The sequence below is a fragment of the Ixodes scapularis genome, unplaced genomic scaffold (assembly GCF_016920785.2).
Source record: "Ixodes scapularis isolate PalLabHiFi unplaced genomic scaffold, ASM1692078v2 PGA_scaffold3__209_contigs__length_174095766, whole genome shotgun sequence".
NCBI lineage: Eukaryota > Metazoa > Arthropoda > Arachnida > Ixodida > Ixodidae > Ixodes > Ixodes scapularis.
The window spans coordinates 155,071,338-155,089,881 of NW_024609868.1; the positions used below are offsets into that span (position 1 = coordinate 155,071,338).

General features: G+C 40.6%; 1 protein-coding gene across 2 annotated transcripts in view; it reads right to left on the bottom strand.

Moving 5' to 3' along the window:
* The window catches only part of LOC8025169 (papilin), a 94,986-nt gene that overhangs the window by 20,911 nt on the left and 55,531 nt on the right, over positions 1 to 18,544 (bottom strand). For both annotated transcript variants that reach the window (XM_029986182.3, XM_040210924.1), the window contains exons 12-13: positions 11,999 to 12,166; positions 8,704 to 8,865 (exon numbers count right to left, since the gene is read on the bottom strand). In XM_029986182.3, coding sequence (XP_029842042.2) covers positions 8,704 to 8,865; positions 11,999 to 12,166 — 330 coding nt within the window. The remainder of the gene's footprint in view (positions 1 to 8,703; positions 8,866 to 11,998; positions 12,167 to 18,544) is intronic.

Below are 18,544 nucleotides of genomic sequence, written 5' to 3' on the forward strand. Positions count from 1 at the left end.
CCAAATATGTAGGGACCAAGTGTACGTCCTACACATTTATTTACATTATTTACACTTTACAATATCTTACGCTATGATGGATATCATAGCGTCAATATCTAACGTCGGGAGGGATATTTTCGGTACCCACCGAGATTGTCGGCCGTGCTGCACGCTCAGTCGAGTGTCGCGCGCTACCCGACCTTGCGCTCCTCTTCTCTTCTTAACGCTCCGCGCCTACAACTCGTATATTTCTGTTCCACATTTTGGTAAGAAAACTTAGCTATTTCAGCCAGAATATAAAGTTTCTGCTGAGACTATACGTTATTAGAAACAAAACAAAAATATTGCTGGAAGAAACTTTTTCCGAAGGTAATTGTTTTCTAGCAGATGTCGTAAAACAAGAGTCATTATTATTTTACCTATTATTTACATTTAACCTCGATAGAAAGTCCAAGCTTCACCAGAGCGTCGGAATCCTAAATCGAACGCCGTTATCAATCAACCGTCGAAATCAATATTCTTTTGCCTAGTGCCAAGAATTATTCCATAAGTTTTACGAGAAGGTTTCGACTTGGAAAGTTTGCACTACTTGAGATAATCGTAACGGCGTGCATTATTTTGTTACTACTCCGTCAAGCACGTTAAAGACGCCAGGCTACCAGTCATACTGCACGGGAAAGATTTCTTCTCGACAGCGGAGGTACCAGACGCCCGCTGGGGTTGATTTACTTCCCGCTGTTTAAACAAACACACAACGAAACTACGATTATTAGATAATTGTATTACCTGTAGTTCTCAAGTATGGACTGCGCCTCCTGGTGAGCAAAATGGAATATTTCTTGTTTACGTTTTGGTTGAACGTCATGCTTTACACGCTACGAGCGTTCACATCGCTCGCGGACGCTAAGCTGACAGATTTTGTTCGGTGGATAAACAATGTCGTAAAAAAAATAAAAAGAACAAGAAAGCTTCAAGAAACAGACTTTTGTTGTGTTGATAGAAGAGCGCAATTTGTTTTTTTATTTAAGCTTGTCTCGTTTTTTTTTAGACGCTCTGTTACCACGTGTGGACATAGGCTGACGCACGCTTGTAAACGACCACTGCTCGTTTATGATCGAAACGCTGCAGTGACGATTTGGGCTCAGCATTAGATGGGCGCGTCTTACGGGCGCGCTCGCGCCCCTTGACCTAGCGAAACAGGTCTATGCGACGAGAAAAGTAGGACACGAGAAGTCACGGAGACGTTAGAACGCCGGGCTCCAGCTGATTGGAACGATTAGTGAATAGAGGCAAAGCAAGCAGCCCATGTCACTAGTCCCTTGTCGAACGCGCTCGATTTCAGAGCACAGGCATCTGGTGCCTGGCGTTCGCATTCGAACGCGTTCGAACACCGAGTAGAAACCAAGGCAACTAGTGTTGCGTCTACCCACTAATCCATCCAATCATAGCCCGGCGTTCTGACGTCCCCGCGCGCTTTCGTCTCCTTCTCTCCCTCAGTGTCTCGTCGTATAGTAGTCATTGGGCCACGGTAAGCGCTCTAAGCAGGGGTGTGTCACGAGATAGTGGGGTGAACTTGTACGCGGTGTGTTACAACAAACGCGTTAGTTCTATTCTGGATTGTACAATATACTCAGGAAAAGTATCTAAGTTAAGTTACTGTATAACAGGTTGAAAAGTAACTGAATAAAGTACTAAATACTGAAATTTGAAAAGTATCAGAGTACAGTACTAAATACTGGAAAAAAATAACTCGATACTTTTAAGATGCTCTTAAGTTCTTTAGTGTTTTTGAGCGGATGTCTGCCGACGCAAAGCAGGCGCTCCACGAAGACTGGGAAGGGAGGTCACCCGCGCGTTAACAAATTGAACAGTAACTTGCGTGTAACTTACGAAGTGAGTGCAAGTTACTTGCAAAAATGTATTTAAGTTAGAGTACTAAATATTTACCTTCAAAAGTATTTGTAAAATACCAAGTTCCTCAGAAAAATGGTGACCATACCAAGTCTGGTTTTCATCCGTTACTTCCGGGTAATGAAGTAACGATTCCGCTGTGCCTTGTAACAAAAACATAATCTTTTTGAGTTTAGTTTTATGCGAGAGCACGTTTTTGGAGACAGTATATCACACCCACTTTATTTTTACTCTAAGTCATGGTCTATTTCAAGTTGCGATTAAGGATTGCCAAAACGAAACAAACCAGCGTCGCATGCTTCAACGGCTTACGGGAACCCCAATCGAATATACGTGATGAGACTTCTAATTTTACTCCCTTTTTAGAGTGAATCTCTCAACAATGAAATGCACTACCGATTTAATATTGTGTGAATTATTGTGGCCAGGTATGACAAAACATACAATTATTAAATTTTACAATTCTATTCAGCCTTTGAAACGAGCCTCGTACATATATGTACAACCCGCCGCCTGGAAATTATTTCGGGCTTTGTTACGCTAACAATACCCGTTTAGCTTGCGCGAACACATTGTGTTTCAATGCGTTTGCTAACCGGAGGAGAAATAGCATAGATAACAATACGCTAACGGTATGGCTCCTTATAGGCGTCCATTAATTGCAGAGTTTGGGCGTTTTTGCTGACAAATCTTTTGTGCAGTATAATATAACATACGTAAGATATATTGAAATATTATAAGTGGCATAGGATGATGAAGTTGCGTAACTGACAGCCTATGCAATTATGCATGGTATCTGCCTATGCATGCATTGTCGTTTTTGGTGACAACGGAATAACAGATTTGCTCAAAACATTTTGGTACTTGATTGTTTTTTTCAGAGTGCACATCTAGCCCATTATGATGCAGCTGATGATGACATAATCAAATTCATTCTAATAGTAAGCACGCTGTTTCACATGGCCAGCATTTGTAACAAATCTCTTTTTAAAGGGGTACTCCGGCGAGTTTTTTATGGTTGCTGATATGCCTCAAAATTGGTTCAACATACCGATAGACACGACTGTACCATTTCCCCAAGTATTGTGTGAAAAGAAAAACGTTGCGCGAGGTTATTGAATTTACGAATTTTGTTTTCATCGTGTTTCTCAAACCGCTAGCCCCTACTGGCAACACTGAAGTGTGACGACAGAAATGGTACAAAATGGGCAGTAATCCATGTTCCCAACTGATTACAAGACGTTTGACAGTGAGAAAATAATGCTTGGTAGCTGATTCACTGCATAGCACTGCTAAGTAACGAAGGATTTTGTTAGAAATAAGTAAGATTTGTTTTAGAAAAGTCTATCTCTCTACAGTTGCGTCGGCATCGTTTCTTTTTTTAGCTTTCTTTGTGAGTGTCGGCGTTTTGGAGGGAGCATTTGCGTGGGCAGAGCGGCCGGGAGGTGGGAGCGTTTCCCCCACGGTCGTTAAGAAACGTCTCGGGTTTCGGGAGTCTGCTCGGACAGATCCCTTCTTGCAGCTGGTTGTGGCTTTTAGCCGAATGTGCCTGCATATAGAGGGTTTTGCCGCTTAGTGTAAAATTGTCGCTTTTTGCCCGATGCAATAACTTAGCGGTTGGCGCCAGTCAGACTGGGGAATTTGCAGAGAACAACTCTACAAGGAATTTAGGTTTGGCGGTTGGAGCGCCAGGCTGACAGCTCGCCGACCATTGGATAACAGTACCACGTGTGAGTGGTGGAATTTGAAGTGATTGGTCTGTCTCTGGACGGAAAGGAGGCCCCTAAGAGTCTAAAAAAGGGCTGCCGAGAGGATTCTCGGGGATTCGGCTTTTGAGATTGGGGGACTAAAGTATGGGTTTTAATTTTGGGAATTCTGTAAATTATTGTTGACTTGTTGTCGTTTTGCTTTGAAAATAAACGTGGCCACACTGGCCATCGTAAACCAACCACGTCGTAATGTGTCCAGCGGGATCGAACAACTTTTAGTTTTTTTCTTTCTTATTCGACTTCCCGGGGGCCTTCCATCGGGCGAACACCATCATCGGTCGTCACCATCCTGACCGGTCCCCTCTGCCCTCTCCCCCTTGGAAAGTTGACTAGCACACAAAAAACACTCAATATTCTGTTTCAGACTACCTTCAAGACCTGAAAGTCTGTACCATTTGTGACGTCACACCACTGAAGAGCGCGTGGAAATTTGAATGCTAGTCTCGGCATCAGCTTGAGTTACGGTTTTCTCAATTGCTATTTTTACTTTCACGAAAATAAATAGCGTACCCTGAAGACGAAAGTTCGAGTAGTCAAAAAGTGCAATGTTTGGGCAGCTCGAAAAACGCCCGGAGTTCCCCTTTAAAAACAAGCATGTCCTGGATCTCGCAGTTCCTAAATAACTTTTGTAAATGACAATGAAATCAGCTCCTCTTTCTCTGCGAGAAAGTAGATAGGCGGGTTCTGTTTCTTAACAGTGATGCAATCTTTGAGTAACTACAGCACTAACTTGTAATCCTCTATATCTGAATATACCTCGGTAATTAGCTTTAAAGGACGCAAAGCCGCACTACAGAGAAACTAACATATTTGCTGAGTGTTGAGTCCATAGATGGGATATATCCTTGACAGTAACTTTGTCTCGAATATCTGAGTCGTGTTCATAAACACAAACAGTAAGTTTCCGGGTTATTTAAGGAAACGCCAAACTTAGCGCTATTTGTGTGACACAGTCTAAGGGCAGTAGGTACAGCTAAACATTCCAGACGGAGTGAAATGAGTAAGAATTAAAAGAAAAAGGTACACCAAAAAAACTCTAATTTTACTTGAGCTTGTGTTCTAGTGGTCGTGTATATTTACAAGCATTTCAAAGCGTAGTTTCGTCTTAAAAAAAAATAGAATACTGATTTTTCTCTAAGCTGTTGAATTACTCATGCTCGCAACGCATAATGCATCCTATGCTCAAGGTATGGCAATGATACTCATTTCGAGCTCATGCTGATGTAGAAAGTTGCGTTTTTTTTTAGTTCGTGTGCGAGGCGTTGCTTTATTTTTTTATATATTAAAACTGTCAACCAAGGTCCTGAAAGGCAAGCGGCATAGGCTAATGTAAAATCCTCGCATTACTTTAATAAATCTGACCTTTGTGTAACAGAAACATATTGTTGCCACGGGAACGTGGGATTTATTGGCATCGCGCTGTCAATATATTTAAAATGAATGATATCCAGTAACGTGTTTGCAAAATTATCCAAATTAAATATGAATGCTGCGTTACAAAGTGTGCCCCACTTACACGATAAATATTAACTAGGTTCATTGTTTTAAGAATATCGCTTTGTTCGCCGCCTTTTCTGCCGATCCCATGGTACGAGGAAAGTAAAGAGCGACAAGAAATGTTTTTATCTGATTGTAATAAAGACAGGAATGAAACCAATTCGTCACTTTTCTACATATGCGCGCTAATGCACCACCAAGCGGATGCGACGAAAAAAAAAAAAACACATTTCCAGTGACTCTGAAGCCAGGAAGCCACCACCGATTTCAGCTCTTTTGTGCCCAAAATAATTCCTCCAAGATTTTTGCTGAAGGGTCCGAACATTTAACTTAAATTCGTTCGGTGCCACGTCTTTTAATGTGGCAAATGCAGAATGCACTTAAAACGTAGGCCTTTGATGTTTTATGGGCGAAGCTCCTTAGGGTTTAGCCTTGTCGGGCCGTCCGTCTGTCCGTCTGGACGGCGTCCGTGCTCACATAAAAAGAAAAAAAATTGTTTGCGCAGGTGACGGGATTCGAACCTTTGCTGGGGGACCCCAATGGATTTCTAGTTCATCGCCTTAACCACTCGGCCACGACTGCGGGAGGAATAGGGGGCTCTGAGATGTGGTAGTAACTCAAGAGCTGGGGTTTCTGTCATGAATGAAAGGTTGCATGTAGCCGCTCAACGTCTATACAGGAGAGGGCGCTGCGGTCAAATGCGTATAAAATCGCGTTAAATTTTGCGTGCATTGGCTCAACGTTTATAGACGAGAGGGCGCTGTGGTCAAATGCTCAAATGCGTATATAACCACGTTCCATACCACACATTCTCTTTCTGACACGGACCGTTGACTTAAGCGGTGAAGAAACGTTCCCACGGCTTCTAGCGGATCCAAGCTGATCCGCTAGAAGAACCACTGGCTCTGCATTTCACCGACCATAAAGCAGTAATAATGAAGTCGAAACGCAACCCGGAACTCAGCACTACCTATGAGCAATAAAAAAAAAAAAATCAGCACCATCAGCACTATCTACGAACGATAAAATCAGCATCATCAGCACCACCAGAGCTTCGCCCCAATCAACATCATTCACCACGTGGAGGGGGAGGGGGGAGGGGGGGGGGGGTGCACTGTCGTGCTGGAGCAACTAAGCAAACCACGACGCTCTGACCTGAACACGGATTTCAAAATGTTCTCGAGCAGTTCAGAACCCAATCTGTTGCTGGCACTGAGTCTCCTGGGTCATAAAGTTTGACTATTAGTCCCTTTTGATACAAAATACCGCGAGCATATTGCGTCGGCACTGGCCGCAACCTTTTTGGTCTTCGGGACGAAGTGCTTTCAAACTCTGCGTGCCCGCTTGATCTCTCATTGGGCATAGTGGATTCAACATTCTTCCGAAGTGAAAATGCATAAAAAAAAAATCATCTCCCTCAGCTTCATGGCGTTGGAGCAGCATCTCGCGCGCATACACATGCCACTCCGTAATGTCTGGCATAAGTTGTCCTGGTGCACACCTGGCGGAAACTCTATTGTACTACAGAATATCGTATTTGTTGCGGTTCACTGCGCCATGCATTATGTTCAATACTTTAGCCACTTCATTGATAGTGACACAGAGGTTTTCGTTTGCCCGCGTGGCCAATTTCGGTAGCAACAACGGTGTGAAAATGAGACTAAGACGACGAAATGCGCAGAACGTCAGAGCACCTCACCCGAAGTAGAATAAGTTCGCCACGTGATAACTCGAAGGAAATGTTTTTCTAAAATCTAACGACTCATCTGGCCTATATTGCCACGCCCGTCTGCGAGTGAGCGCGTGCGTGGCCTAATGGTTACCGTGCTTGGCTTCCGCGCGGAGGTCCAGGGTTCGATCTATGGGAGCTACGCGTCTCTTAATTATTCTTTGAGTTTAATTTTCTGGAAAATTGGAGAACCCCGTGTCTTGTTCGAGGTCCGAACGTTCTAGCCGCCGAACCTTCTACTCAGATTGTTCCAGAAGCCAATGTATGTACATAAGAGGCTCCGCGTGGCAAGCAGCGGTCAGTGTCGCCCCAGCGCTCGATCCTGCTATTTCGCCAACATCGACGCGTGCTACGCTAAACCTTTTTTGTTTTGCACAAGAACGTCCCCATTAAACGTTTAGTTTCTTCACTTATTCACCGCCTCATCTCCGCCACGCGCGTCGGCACGTGGCGACTTCGTCGTCGGTTTGGTCGGGTGAGGACGCGGAGAATAACTGAAGAAACTAAATGTTTAATGGGGCGAACTTGTGCTCAAAACAAAATATAAGTTTAGCGTCGCAATCGTTGATGTCGGCGAGATAGCGGGATCGAGCGCTGGGGCGACACTGACTGCGGCTCGCCACGCGGAGCCCCTTATATGGCCACGCGCGTCGCCGCGCGATCGCGTGCGTGGCCGAGTGGTTACCGCACTTGACTCTCGCGCGGAAGGTCTGGGTTCGATTCCAGCGAGCGGGATGTTCTTTTATTTATTCCTTCAGCTTGGTGTTCTCGTGAGTTCGAGAACCTTCTCGTCTGACCGAGTTCCGAATATTCTACGCGCCGAACGTTCAAGGCCGAATGTTCCAGAAACCCAGGTGGCTACAAAAGACGCTCCGCGTGGCGAGCCACGGTCAATCCCGCTGTCTCACCGACATCGACGCCTGCGACGCTAACTTACTATTTCTTTGGGGGGGCACAAGTTCGCCTCATTAAACGTTTAGTTTTTTCAGTCACTCTTTGCCCCATTATTTGTCATTTGTGACAATATACACGCGTTGGCATCTGGAACGATCGGCGTAGAACGTTCGGCTGCAAGAACATTCGGACCTCGAACAAGGGATAGAGTTTTCGAATTCACCAGAACAAACATTAAACTGAAAGAATAAATAAGACTCGTAATTCCCCGGAATCGAACCCTGGGCCTCCGCGCGAAAGCCTAGCACGGTAACCATTCCGCCACGCCCGTACTCGCTCGCCGACACATGTGGCAATATTACTGACTGGCCGGAAATATTAAATTTAGGTATGTCAACCAAATATAACAGTTATGATTAGCGAATTTTAGTCAATCAGGCCACCAATGGTTTCTTTGAACTCGCGCGCCCTTGTGCTCGCCGCAGTCCATAATGTTATTGTAGGAATGCTTCAGTTCCATTGTTTATTTTTGTTTTGTATCCGGCTTGAATAATACCCCACACTGTATACTGGATACCCAGGATGGCATGCAGTGCCGTCTTTGATCGCGATGGCCGTATTACAGCTCTACGTACTGTATATCATGCCAAAACACGTTATGGCGTTTGACATGCTACACATTTGTGAACTTCAAATTAAATCCAATTAATAGCACTTTTCATTATAAGGTTACGAGAATTACACTCATTTTAACACACACCAGTTATACCTGCAGCATAGTTATACTATGGTTATAGTCAGGCTATGTATAGGTATATCCTTTTGCAATATCAGCCGTGAGCGCATCAAACGAGCATAAACAGAGTGCCCGAATATTACGAAAAAAGTAGGCTAAATTGTCTAGACGAAGTGAGAGCTTACCGCGACAGTGCCTGTTGCACTGGTCCATGGTGTAGAAATTGTTTCCGTTGGCCATACATCCTCCGTAGATGAAGGGCTCGCAGCGCTCTGTCTCGCTGTTGTAGTAAAACCGCCTCAGGTAGGCGTAGCATGGTCCAGAATACTTTGGTTGATGACAGACATCTGGTTCCATAGCAAACGATCATAGTTTGAACGCTTCCCTTATCATTAAGAAGAAATATTCGTGGACTAACCGAGACTCGATGTAGCATTATGTGGAACAATTTTGCTCTATTGCCCAATGTTAACAGGAGTATTGTTTTCTACTGAAGGCATACAAATTATCAGTTAAAAACAAACTCTCCTTAAACGTTAAAACCCCCAGCAGCCGGAGTAAATTTTTTCTAGTAAATTTAAAAACTGACGACTGACGAATTTTCATGCCAGGCGAAAATAAAGCTAGCAGTAATGAAGTCGGCGACACAAATAATAGAATAGATGTTTTTCCGACTGTGCTAACATCACCTGATATATAAAAAAGAAGAAACGAACACGGCTGGCAGCTTGAGCGCCCTCTCAGCGTAATTATTTTTCACGATCGTTTTGTTACTATTCATAACGTTGGTACTAATACAAACAAGTTTCGGCATCTCTAAATTCTAGTAGAATACACATTGTCTGATTGACACTAAACCGAATTCAGGGAGTATTAAGTGGTAGACACAACTTTTGGAACAGTTTACTGCGCACAGCGCAGTTAAGGAACCTTAGTAACTCAAGTGAAGATATTTCTGTAACCTAATACTATTGGTTGGACGAGTGCTCATGCACTCATAACATTCTTTAAAATATTTCAAGCGCGTGCTGAAACGGGCAGATTTACAAAACGTAAGAGCATCAAGCTGCAAGTACAAGTTCTTCTAGGCTATGAGCGCACTTCCATGCTTCTGTGGTCGTAGCAATTTGAACTAATATTTGCGTAACCAATGCTTTTGATTCTTAATTGTACACTAATATTGAGGACGTCCCTACTTAGACAGAATTGGGGTTTTGGTTGTAAGCGCGGATCTGCTAAATTAACAAGCCTTCTCGAAACGTAAACCATGTAATATTGTGTATAATTATTTCTTTTCCCTAAGCTTAAAAAAAGTGCCTGTGAAATGCTGCCCATTTGTAGGGTGCACTGATTTATTGGTTTTTGACGATTACCAGAAAGTTTCTAATTGAAACCATACATATAAGTTTACAAATTAAAATTTAGCTAATTAAAACCACATATAATGTTGTTAATTTTCGTAGATCGGCACTTTGGCAGAGGCCAGTATGACATCAAGTGAAAAACAAACCCCTTGAGACAAAGAACCAAATAAAGGGGACTTACACAACACCGTCTCAAAACTCAGCTGAGTTTTGAGACGGTGTTATGTTTGTTCTCTTTTTTTTTTGTTCCTAATCTCAAGTTTTTTTGTTTTTTTTTACTAGGATCGTTCAGCAGCTCGCTTGGGCAGTAACCCTTATGTGAAGACATCAACGTTTTTTTTTTGTGCGATGTGTACTTTTTGGCAGGAGCGATTTCGCCCGCGTTTCTTGGCACACTTTGCATATAGGGAAATAATCAATAACACTTATAAATAGTACAAGCCTAGGTTATTAAGCTATTAGATATTTGTAAAAAAAGGAGTGTAAGATAAATGGACTGAATTTAATTAATGAAAACTCTTAGTCTTAGCTATTTTTCTTTTGACTCTACTAATGTTTCTGCATCTTTGTACCTAGCAAGTTTTAATTACAAATAAAACGTATTATTTCGAAGCATACCCTATACATATTTAACTCTAAAGGGTATTAATAATATAGTTTCCGTGCTTATTCGATTCCAGCACAACCACGTCTGTAACGCGAGGTGGAAATCTGCAACTTATCATATTGCCCTGCTGGGAAAAACATTCAAGGGATGGTGAATCGAAATTTGGATTTCAGAAAATAATGTTGGAGCTATAGGTGGGACGCTACAATCCCTACAACACTACTTGTAAGGCGATATCTCCGAATGGGCGGCCGTATTATTTGAAAAAGAGGTCGAGATTGAACGAGGCCGGCGGTGCGCGTTACGTGAAGATATCTCGTTTACTCCTCTCTTCGCTTCGCCCCCTCAAGGCGGCGAGGCGGAGAAGACGCGAGGCTGTGCCCTCTCCTTCTCGGAAAAACATGACGTGAACATTTCTGTCAAATGCGCCTCCCTTTTTTTTAAAAAAATACAGTCATCCGTTCGAGATATCGATGGATGAGGGATGTTTCTGTGTTTGTAACATCCTGTTGCACGCTTTTGCCGCGTGCTTTGTGGAATCCAGATTTCGGTTCAGCATCCATTTAAAGCCACAAAAGTAACGCGATGCAAATCAATATATAATAAAGTACTATTAGGGTAATTTTTTATTCGACTAGAACTCTTAACAAAAACAAACATCGTAAAATCAAGGAGACAAAAAAAAAATAAAGAAAGCTAGAAGTTATTGCGGTAAAATATAGAAACCGTTGAGCTGGTCGAGTTACCCTAAGAAGGCTAACTACAAGCTCTCGGAAAAAGGCTGTATTTTTACACCCTTTGACCCGTAAGACATCCCAAAACTTTAGTTTGACGTACAGTGCACTGATATCAAACTGACCGTTCCAACTTTTACAAAAGGCTTGATAGTCGTTTGGTACAACTTATTAAAATAGCTAATGTACGTCTTACTAACTACAAAAAAAGTTTGTTTTTTCGGTCTGATAGCAAACTTTCAGTGTTTTCTTTGTGTGGTCTTTGATACACCTACTTTAGCTTTTTAAGAAGTTATAGCTCACCGTTATCAAGCACATCGTAAAATTTGGGAGCGTTTGTTCGCTATAGTGCCCTGTACTTCGAACTGAGTTTAAAGGTGCATTATATGGAACAAAAGGGTGTACGACGACACCCTTTTTTTAGAGCGCACGAGACTTGCGCAAAGAACTGGTTTTGATGTGTTTGGTTCTAGACCTAAAGTATGTTTCAAAATTTATGTTACATAGCTATTTTATTAACTATACTGTGCCTATTTTGATGTAGGTATTTGTATACTACACAACTCGTTAATAGATTTTGTATAAAAAAGTAAATAGCTTCTATGGATCTAATTTCAAGAATTATTAGGTTTATTCTGCCAGCATGAGGCTGAACACTTCATTAGACATATGAGGTTAATTTGGGGGCCATCCAATTATGATGTGAGGGTGGCTTTACAGCGCAAATTTTTTGGGAAAAGAACTAGTTTTACATCCGAGTAAATACAATACATGCCTTCACATCGTGTTCTACATGAGTCGATGTCTTCGAACCTGTTGTCATTCCCTCCACATCCACTATACTCAAAGTCCTCACAGCGACCCGTTTGGGAGTTGTAGTAGAAGCTTTCGAGAGCTTTGTCAGTTGTGCAGGCTCCTGGATCCTTGGGCATGTGGCATAGATCTGAAAACACATTGAGTATTCATTCATGTTGTGATACCGAATACACTTTTATTGGAGCGTTTAGCTGCTACAATAGATATGTTTACAGCAAAACGTCTTTTTTTAAAGACATACAATTCATTTTATGTCTTCGTTTATGTCCTGTATGTGAGTAAATATTGTGATCTCACGCGAGTTTCACATATAAAGTTCCTGATTCTTGCTATTCAAAAAGTCAAAAATCGACGCTTAAGGCTATTTAAATGTTTGCCAAAAGTAGAATAAACGTCTATGTAAATTTTCAGCGGTTTAATATTGCATTATTCTTGTCATTATTTATGCAACCAGTCTAGAAATTTTGTTGATATAGACGCAGATCATATATCCGTGTACACGCATGAATAAATATACATTTTCGGGAAATCAAAAACAAAATGCGCATTTCTCATTTTCTGTTTACGTGGAAGGAACTATTAGCGAATAAATACGCAATTTTAGTAAGACGGAAAAAGTTTAGCAATTTGCAGTCATACATTGATTCGGCTTAAGTCCAGACGCACCGGATGCTACAAGGTAATCATACCAATCAAGTAGCGTCGAAATCGCAAGTCACTAAGTATTTTCTTGCTTTCTGGGATCAGCGATGATAAAACACGTCAACAAGCATGACGAATACTATGATTGTATACTTTTGACGCTGTCTGATTTGCACCGTCCGCTCGTAGTGTCGGCCCCGTCTGGACTTAAGGTGAAACGAAGTATAGTTGGCTATATCACCTCTGAGTGCTTTGCATGGGCACGGCTGCGCTGCCCCCTAAAGCGCCCAACACGCCGTTACTCTTTGCTATTCAGGTTGGTGCAAAGCAGTACTTCCCTGTAAAGAGCACTAACTTATTTCTGGTAGTGCTGCCTTGCCCAAAAAGCAGTTTTGAAGCGTTTGATAGGTTTTTTAAATGCTTTGTGGGGATGTCAATAAAACTCCAGGTACCACTATTATAAATTAAAATGCATTTGTAAACTGCCTTCGGGCAACTGTTACACATCTGAAGTCGTCTCGAACTGTCCCAGAAAATGAAGACACTTTCTGAGGAGCGTACTATTAAAGACAGAACAGTATCTGAATCGACAGAAGGAGTGTGCACGCTTGAAAAGGAACTTCTAGCTTCAAAGTCGGGCTCACGAATAGCGCAAAAAAAAACATACAAACAAACAAACGACGCCAGATTAGAAACGGCGCATGCTGAACTTGCAGTTCTGAAATCTCGCAAGAAATGATGCAGAAAACCGTTCACGGAGATCGAACATGTTGTGCTTTGGGTTAGGGGATAAAGATTAGGGAACGTGGGCAAAGACAGAATCCCTTGTCGTCAAACTTTATGATGAAAAAAATGGGAATAAATTTAGACCTTCAGGCAATTGATAAGGCGCATCTCATAAGTGCGCCCTATCAATGCAACGCTAATAAATATATAAATTTCCGTGAAGTTCTGCCTTTTCAAGCAGAGAGGATCGGTAAAATAGTCCGGTTACAAGCATAACAACAGCAGCTTCGCTGTTAGCGAGGACTTTTCTAAGCCACTTCATTTGGCAAGAAGAAAGCTCGTCGAGGTAACGAAAACAAAAATCTTACTATTCAGGTTAACAATTGACCGAGCAGATCTTAAAGAAAAATGCTTTATGTTTGATTATGAGACTGACAGCGTGCTTGAGGTCGACGCAAGACAATCCAGAGAACTTCCTGAAAAAGTCTCGGCGTCAGGATTGTCATCTGGCAAATAAAGTTATATAAGGGCAAATGACTCTGCAGGTTGCTCTGCGCACTTTATTAAAGCAATTACTCGTGATAAACAAAGGGCACACAAACAAGGTATGACCACGAGAAACTCGGACGTTGGAGTGGTCCTGGTTGTAAACTGCCGGAGTATAAAAAATAAAGTTTACGCATTCATAGGCTTATGGCAAACGGTTACATCTGCATTTGTTCTAGGTACGGAGTCACGGTTTGATGCCAGTATGTTCCAGCGAAGCCTTTATAATACTTATGTAGTTTACAGAAAGGATATAAATTTTCAAGTCGGAGGTGTCTTCATTCTAGCTGAAAAACCTATTCCCAGTGGCCCTATGACCACCACAAAAGGCAACATAGACGAAGTGTTGTGACAGATGAGCTTAAATGGAAAACATTTTTCTGAAGGTTTCCAGCTGAAGGTAGAGGGGGAAACAGAGAAGGGGAGAAAAAAAGGCACACACTGCTGCATTATCAACCATTTTTTCGGTAGTTGTTAATAATGTCCCCCAAATAAAAGCGGCAAGGGTTTGAAAGAACTAACGGATTCACTATTTGCGGCCATTAGAGGGTGTTGTCTTGAGAAATGATTTTAATCTCCCATATTTAACTTGGAAAGGTGTCCTCAGGAAGCTCGCTTCACACTAAACTTCAAACAATCGTAGAGCTGTTCGAATTAACAGAGTACGTCACCGAGGGAACGCGGTTCATGAACATATTATGCTTGTTGTTAGGCTACTTGCCGGGAGCAGTGGACGATGTCTGCGTGTTACCTGAAATTTCTGATCATACGAGTGTGACAGCGACATTAGTCTATCCAAAGATATAGAACCAAGTGTCAGAAAAGGAAAGTGTTTTACTTTGTTACAGGAAGATATAAGAAGAGAACTATCCAGTTTTTTCGTTTTTAATGCAGTCAGATATGACCAGCATTGGTTCACTTTGGAGGAAAACTTTACAGACTCGTTGAGAAATATATTCCCTCCGCAATGCACTCTTAGAGAACTGAAAGCAAACCTTGGGTAGCAAATATATTGAGTAAAATTACTAAAGGAAAACGAAGAACGCACCTTCGGTTTAGAAATAACTTATAAGGGGAACACTTAACAAAGCGAGCTTGAAAAATGTTTCTACTCTACTTAAAACTTCAATGAAATATTCCAACTCAAAATCTTACAGGAATTAAATGCAAAATTAACAATGATCTCTAAAGAAATCTGGAAACTCTTCAAGCAAATAAGAACGGTGATATATTTCTTTCTCCTCTCTTAAAAGAAAATGCTGGTCCTTAACGTTTTTATTTTTTTATTTATTGTGCTGGCTGAAATTTAGTATACCGATGTATTTCTCAGTGATGATTTGAAAGATGGAATTAGTTTTCAGATATGTCTAATAGATTCTGAGTTATCAATAACTTTGTAATTTTACTAGTCCTCCTTACGGGTCATTAGCGTAAAAGTGTTCAGAATATATCATAATAATATTAATGTTTATTTACACCATTAGATGATGGCGATCAGGGAAAAAAGCTGTCAGGTACAGCTTGACGGGTCCCTGACCGCCTACAGAAAGCAGCAACAGAGCCAGGAAGAACGGTAATCAAGAGAAAAAAAATGTACAAAGATTGTCACTATCACACATTTTAAGCGAAAATTTTAGATTTTTTTTTGGGTTGAGGCATGACGGACAGCAGAGAAAAAAATTATACAAACACTAAGCACAAAGATTACAAAAAAAGGCAAGTACCTCTAGCTGCTGGAGAAAAATGGTGATTTTACTTCTCTTAGGGATAACTTATCCCAATCCATACTTTTAGTCATACACGAATTGAGCAGATTGGGGATAGTGTATTTAAGCATTTGTTTGCCATAGTTAGTTCTTGGTGTAGCCACCTCCCAACATTCAGCACCACAGGTAGGGTAACCATGAACATTTTTTGATAAGTGTCCAATATCTGTTGTGTCTTTAAGTTGCTCTAGTTTAAGGCTGGTGCTAAGCCTATAATCACATAATGTATGCACGTTTATGATGCGAAATTTCTGAAATAAGCCAGCTGTGTGAAAATCATACGAGACGGCAGCTATAGCCCTCAGTGCTTTTTTCTGCAATAATGTAACTTTTCTAGATTTGTTAAAGTTGTTGTTCCCCAAACTAAATGGCAATAATTTAAGTGAGAATAAAATAGAGAACTTTATATTAATAATTTAACGCTTGTTGGTAAAATATAACGTTGACGATTTAACATGCCCACAGTTTGGAATAGCTTTAGAATTAAAGAGTTTATATGACTTTCCCACGCCATATTTTCAGAGAAGGTGACACCTAAGAGTTTAAAACAATTCACAATCTCGATTTTGGTTGAATTCAAAACTAAGTCCTTATTAATGGTAACGAGTTTATTTTTAGGACGAAAAAGCGTGGCTTTGGTTTTATTCACATTTATTTTTCATGCGTTGTTACGACTCCACGTTTGTAACCTAGAGAGTGAGAGATTTGCCGTATTGAATAGCAGATCAGTATTATCTGCAGAAAACAGTATGCTCGTGTCATCAGCATAGTTTACAAAGTTTGCGCTTACATTAATATTTACTATGTTATTCAGGTATATCTTAAAGAGGAAGGGGCCCAATATACTACCCTGTGGTACACCAGAAAGGATAGGTTTTATATAGGAGGAATTCCCATTGATATAAACATTTTGCGTTCGATGCTCCAGATAAGATTTTATTAGCTGTAAAGCGTGCCCTCAAATTTCATAGTTATCTAATTTCGATAGTAAAATTTTATGATTGAGTCAGTCAAACGCATTGGTAAAATCTATAAAGACTCCAATAACCATATTTTTGTTTTCAAAGCTTTGTAAAATAAATTCTTTTAGAACAAGTAAGGCAGAATCAGTCGACTTGTGTTTTATAAATCCATACTGTGATGCAGTTATCAAGTTGTACTTATTCTTATTTACTGATTTACTTATTTTATTTATTTATTTATTTACTTATACTGATTTATACTTATAAATGTTTATAGAATTGCATTCATCAAGATATGCTTTGTGCAGTGTTATGTTTGTTGCTTTTTGTCATACAATAATTATAATGAATTAGTTTCAAAAAAGATATAGCATTCCGTTTTGTTCAACTCGATTGCAAATGCTTTTTAGGAATGTAATATCATTAAATCAGGCTTAAAATAGCATCACCACTCAAAACATGTCGGTCATGGCAATTCTATAAAAGTTTCATATATCCTGAAGAATTTTATCGCAGATGAACAAAGAAATTCTACGAGTCTCAATGAGTATTTTGAATGTTTTTTCTAATCCTACTTCCTTATGTCACTATCTAAACGCACAAGCGGAGATGCAGCGTGGTATGTTACCAATATAAATAACCTAAAATAAGATAGCTTTGCTATTACGAGAACTTAATCTGCAAAAATCGACCGAACCAGATAAAAGTTTTCCAGTGATATTGAAGATATTTTCCAATGAGTTGGGAAGCTATTTATGCCTGCTTTTTAACATATCCTTAAAAATCAAAAGCCTCCATTCGATTGGAAAATGGCAAATGTATTGCATATACACATATCAGGAGTCAAAAACTGTGTAAACGGTTATAGGCCTATTGTTTTTACCAAGCTAATGCTACGAATTTATCAAACACGTAACTTATAGTGACCTCATGTTTGACTTGAACGTTGCCAATTTTCTTATTCGACATCAACACGGCTTTCCTACTGGAGCGTCCTATAGCCTTATGATGGTAGACGTTTTTCCCTTTCTTACTGGCGCAATTGATACCGGAAACGATCTAGAGTGTTAGGTTTTAGATTTCAGAAGGATGTTTGACTTTGTAAAGCATGACTTGTTATTTTACGAAGTTAGTTCCCTTTCACTTGCCAGTTATGTATTAGCTTGGCTGAGGGACTAATTTTGCGAACGAAGGCAATGTGTTGTATTCAATGGTTCAAAAATGTGAATACGTAACAGTAACTTCAGGTGTCCTTCAGGTATCTGTTCTGGGTCCTTTGTTCGTTCCTATTTATATGAGTGCTATTGCAATGGAGATACAATTGAATAGTACACTTTTTGCAGATGACTATGAATTATAGGTCAATTAATGATTCCAATGATATTAGCATTTTACAGAGTGACCGAGACAAAACTTCTGTATGGCGTGAGAACTGGATGATGAACTTAAGCGTGGAAAAATGCATACACATGTGATCTACTAAGAAAAGAAATCCCGTTCCTTCTTTCTGAATTGCAAATATAGTTTTAATGAAAGGTTTACTGAAACGTAAAATACTTGAACGTTATGCTGGGTGGTGAATTAACTTGGAAGAATCGTGTCGTATGATTGCCCTAAAAGCTCTGGGCACGCTTGTTTATGTGTAGAAATTTTAGACACGGTTCAAGTAAGCTTAAGGTAACTTTATATTTAACATGTACGCTACCATGTATTGAATGCGCATCGGTTGTATAAGCCCCCCCCCCCCCCCCCCCCCCGCAATCATTATTTAATAGATACACTTGAAGGACTACAAAACCAAGGTGCTAGATTCGTGTTAAATAATTATGAATTGAGAGACAATGTCACACGCCTGAAAAAGAT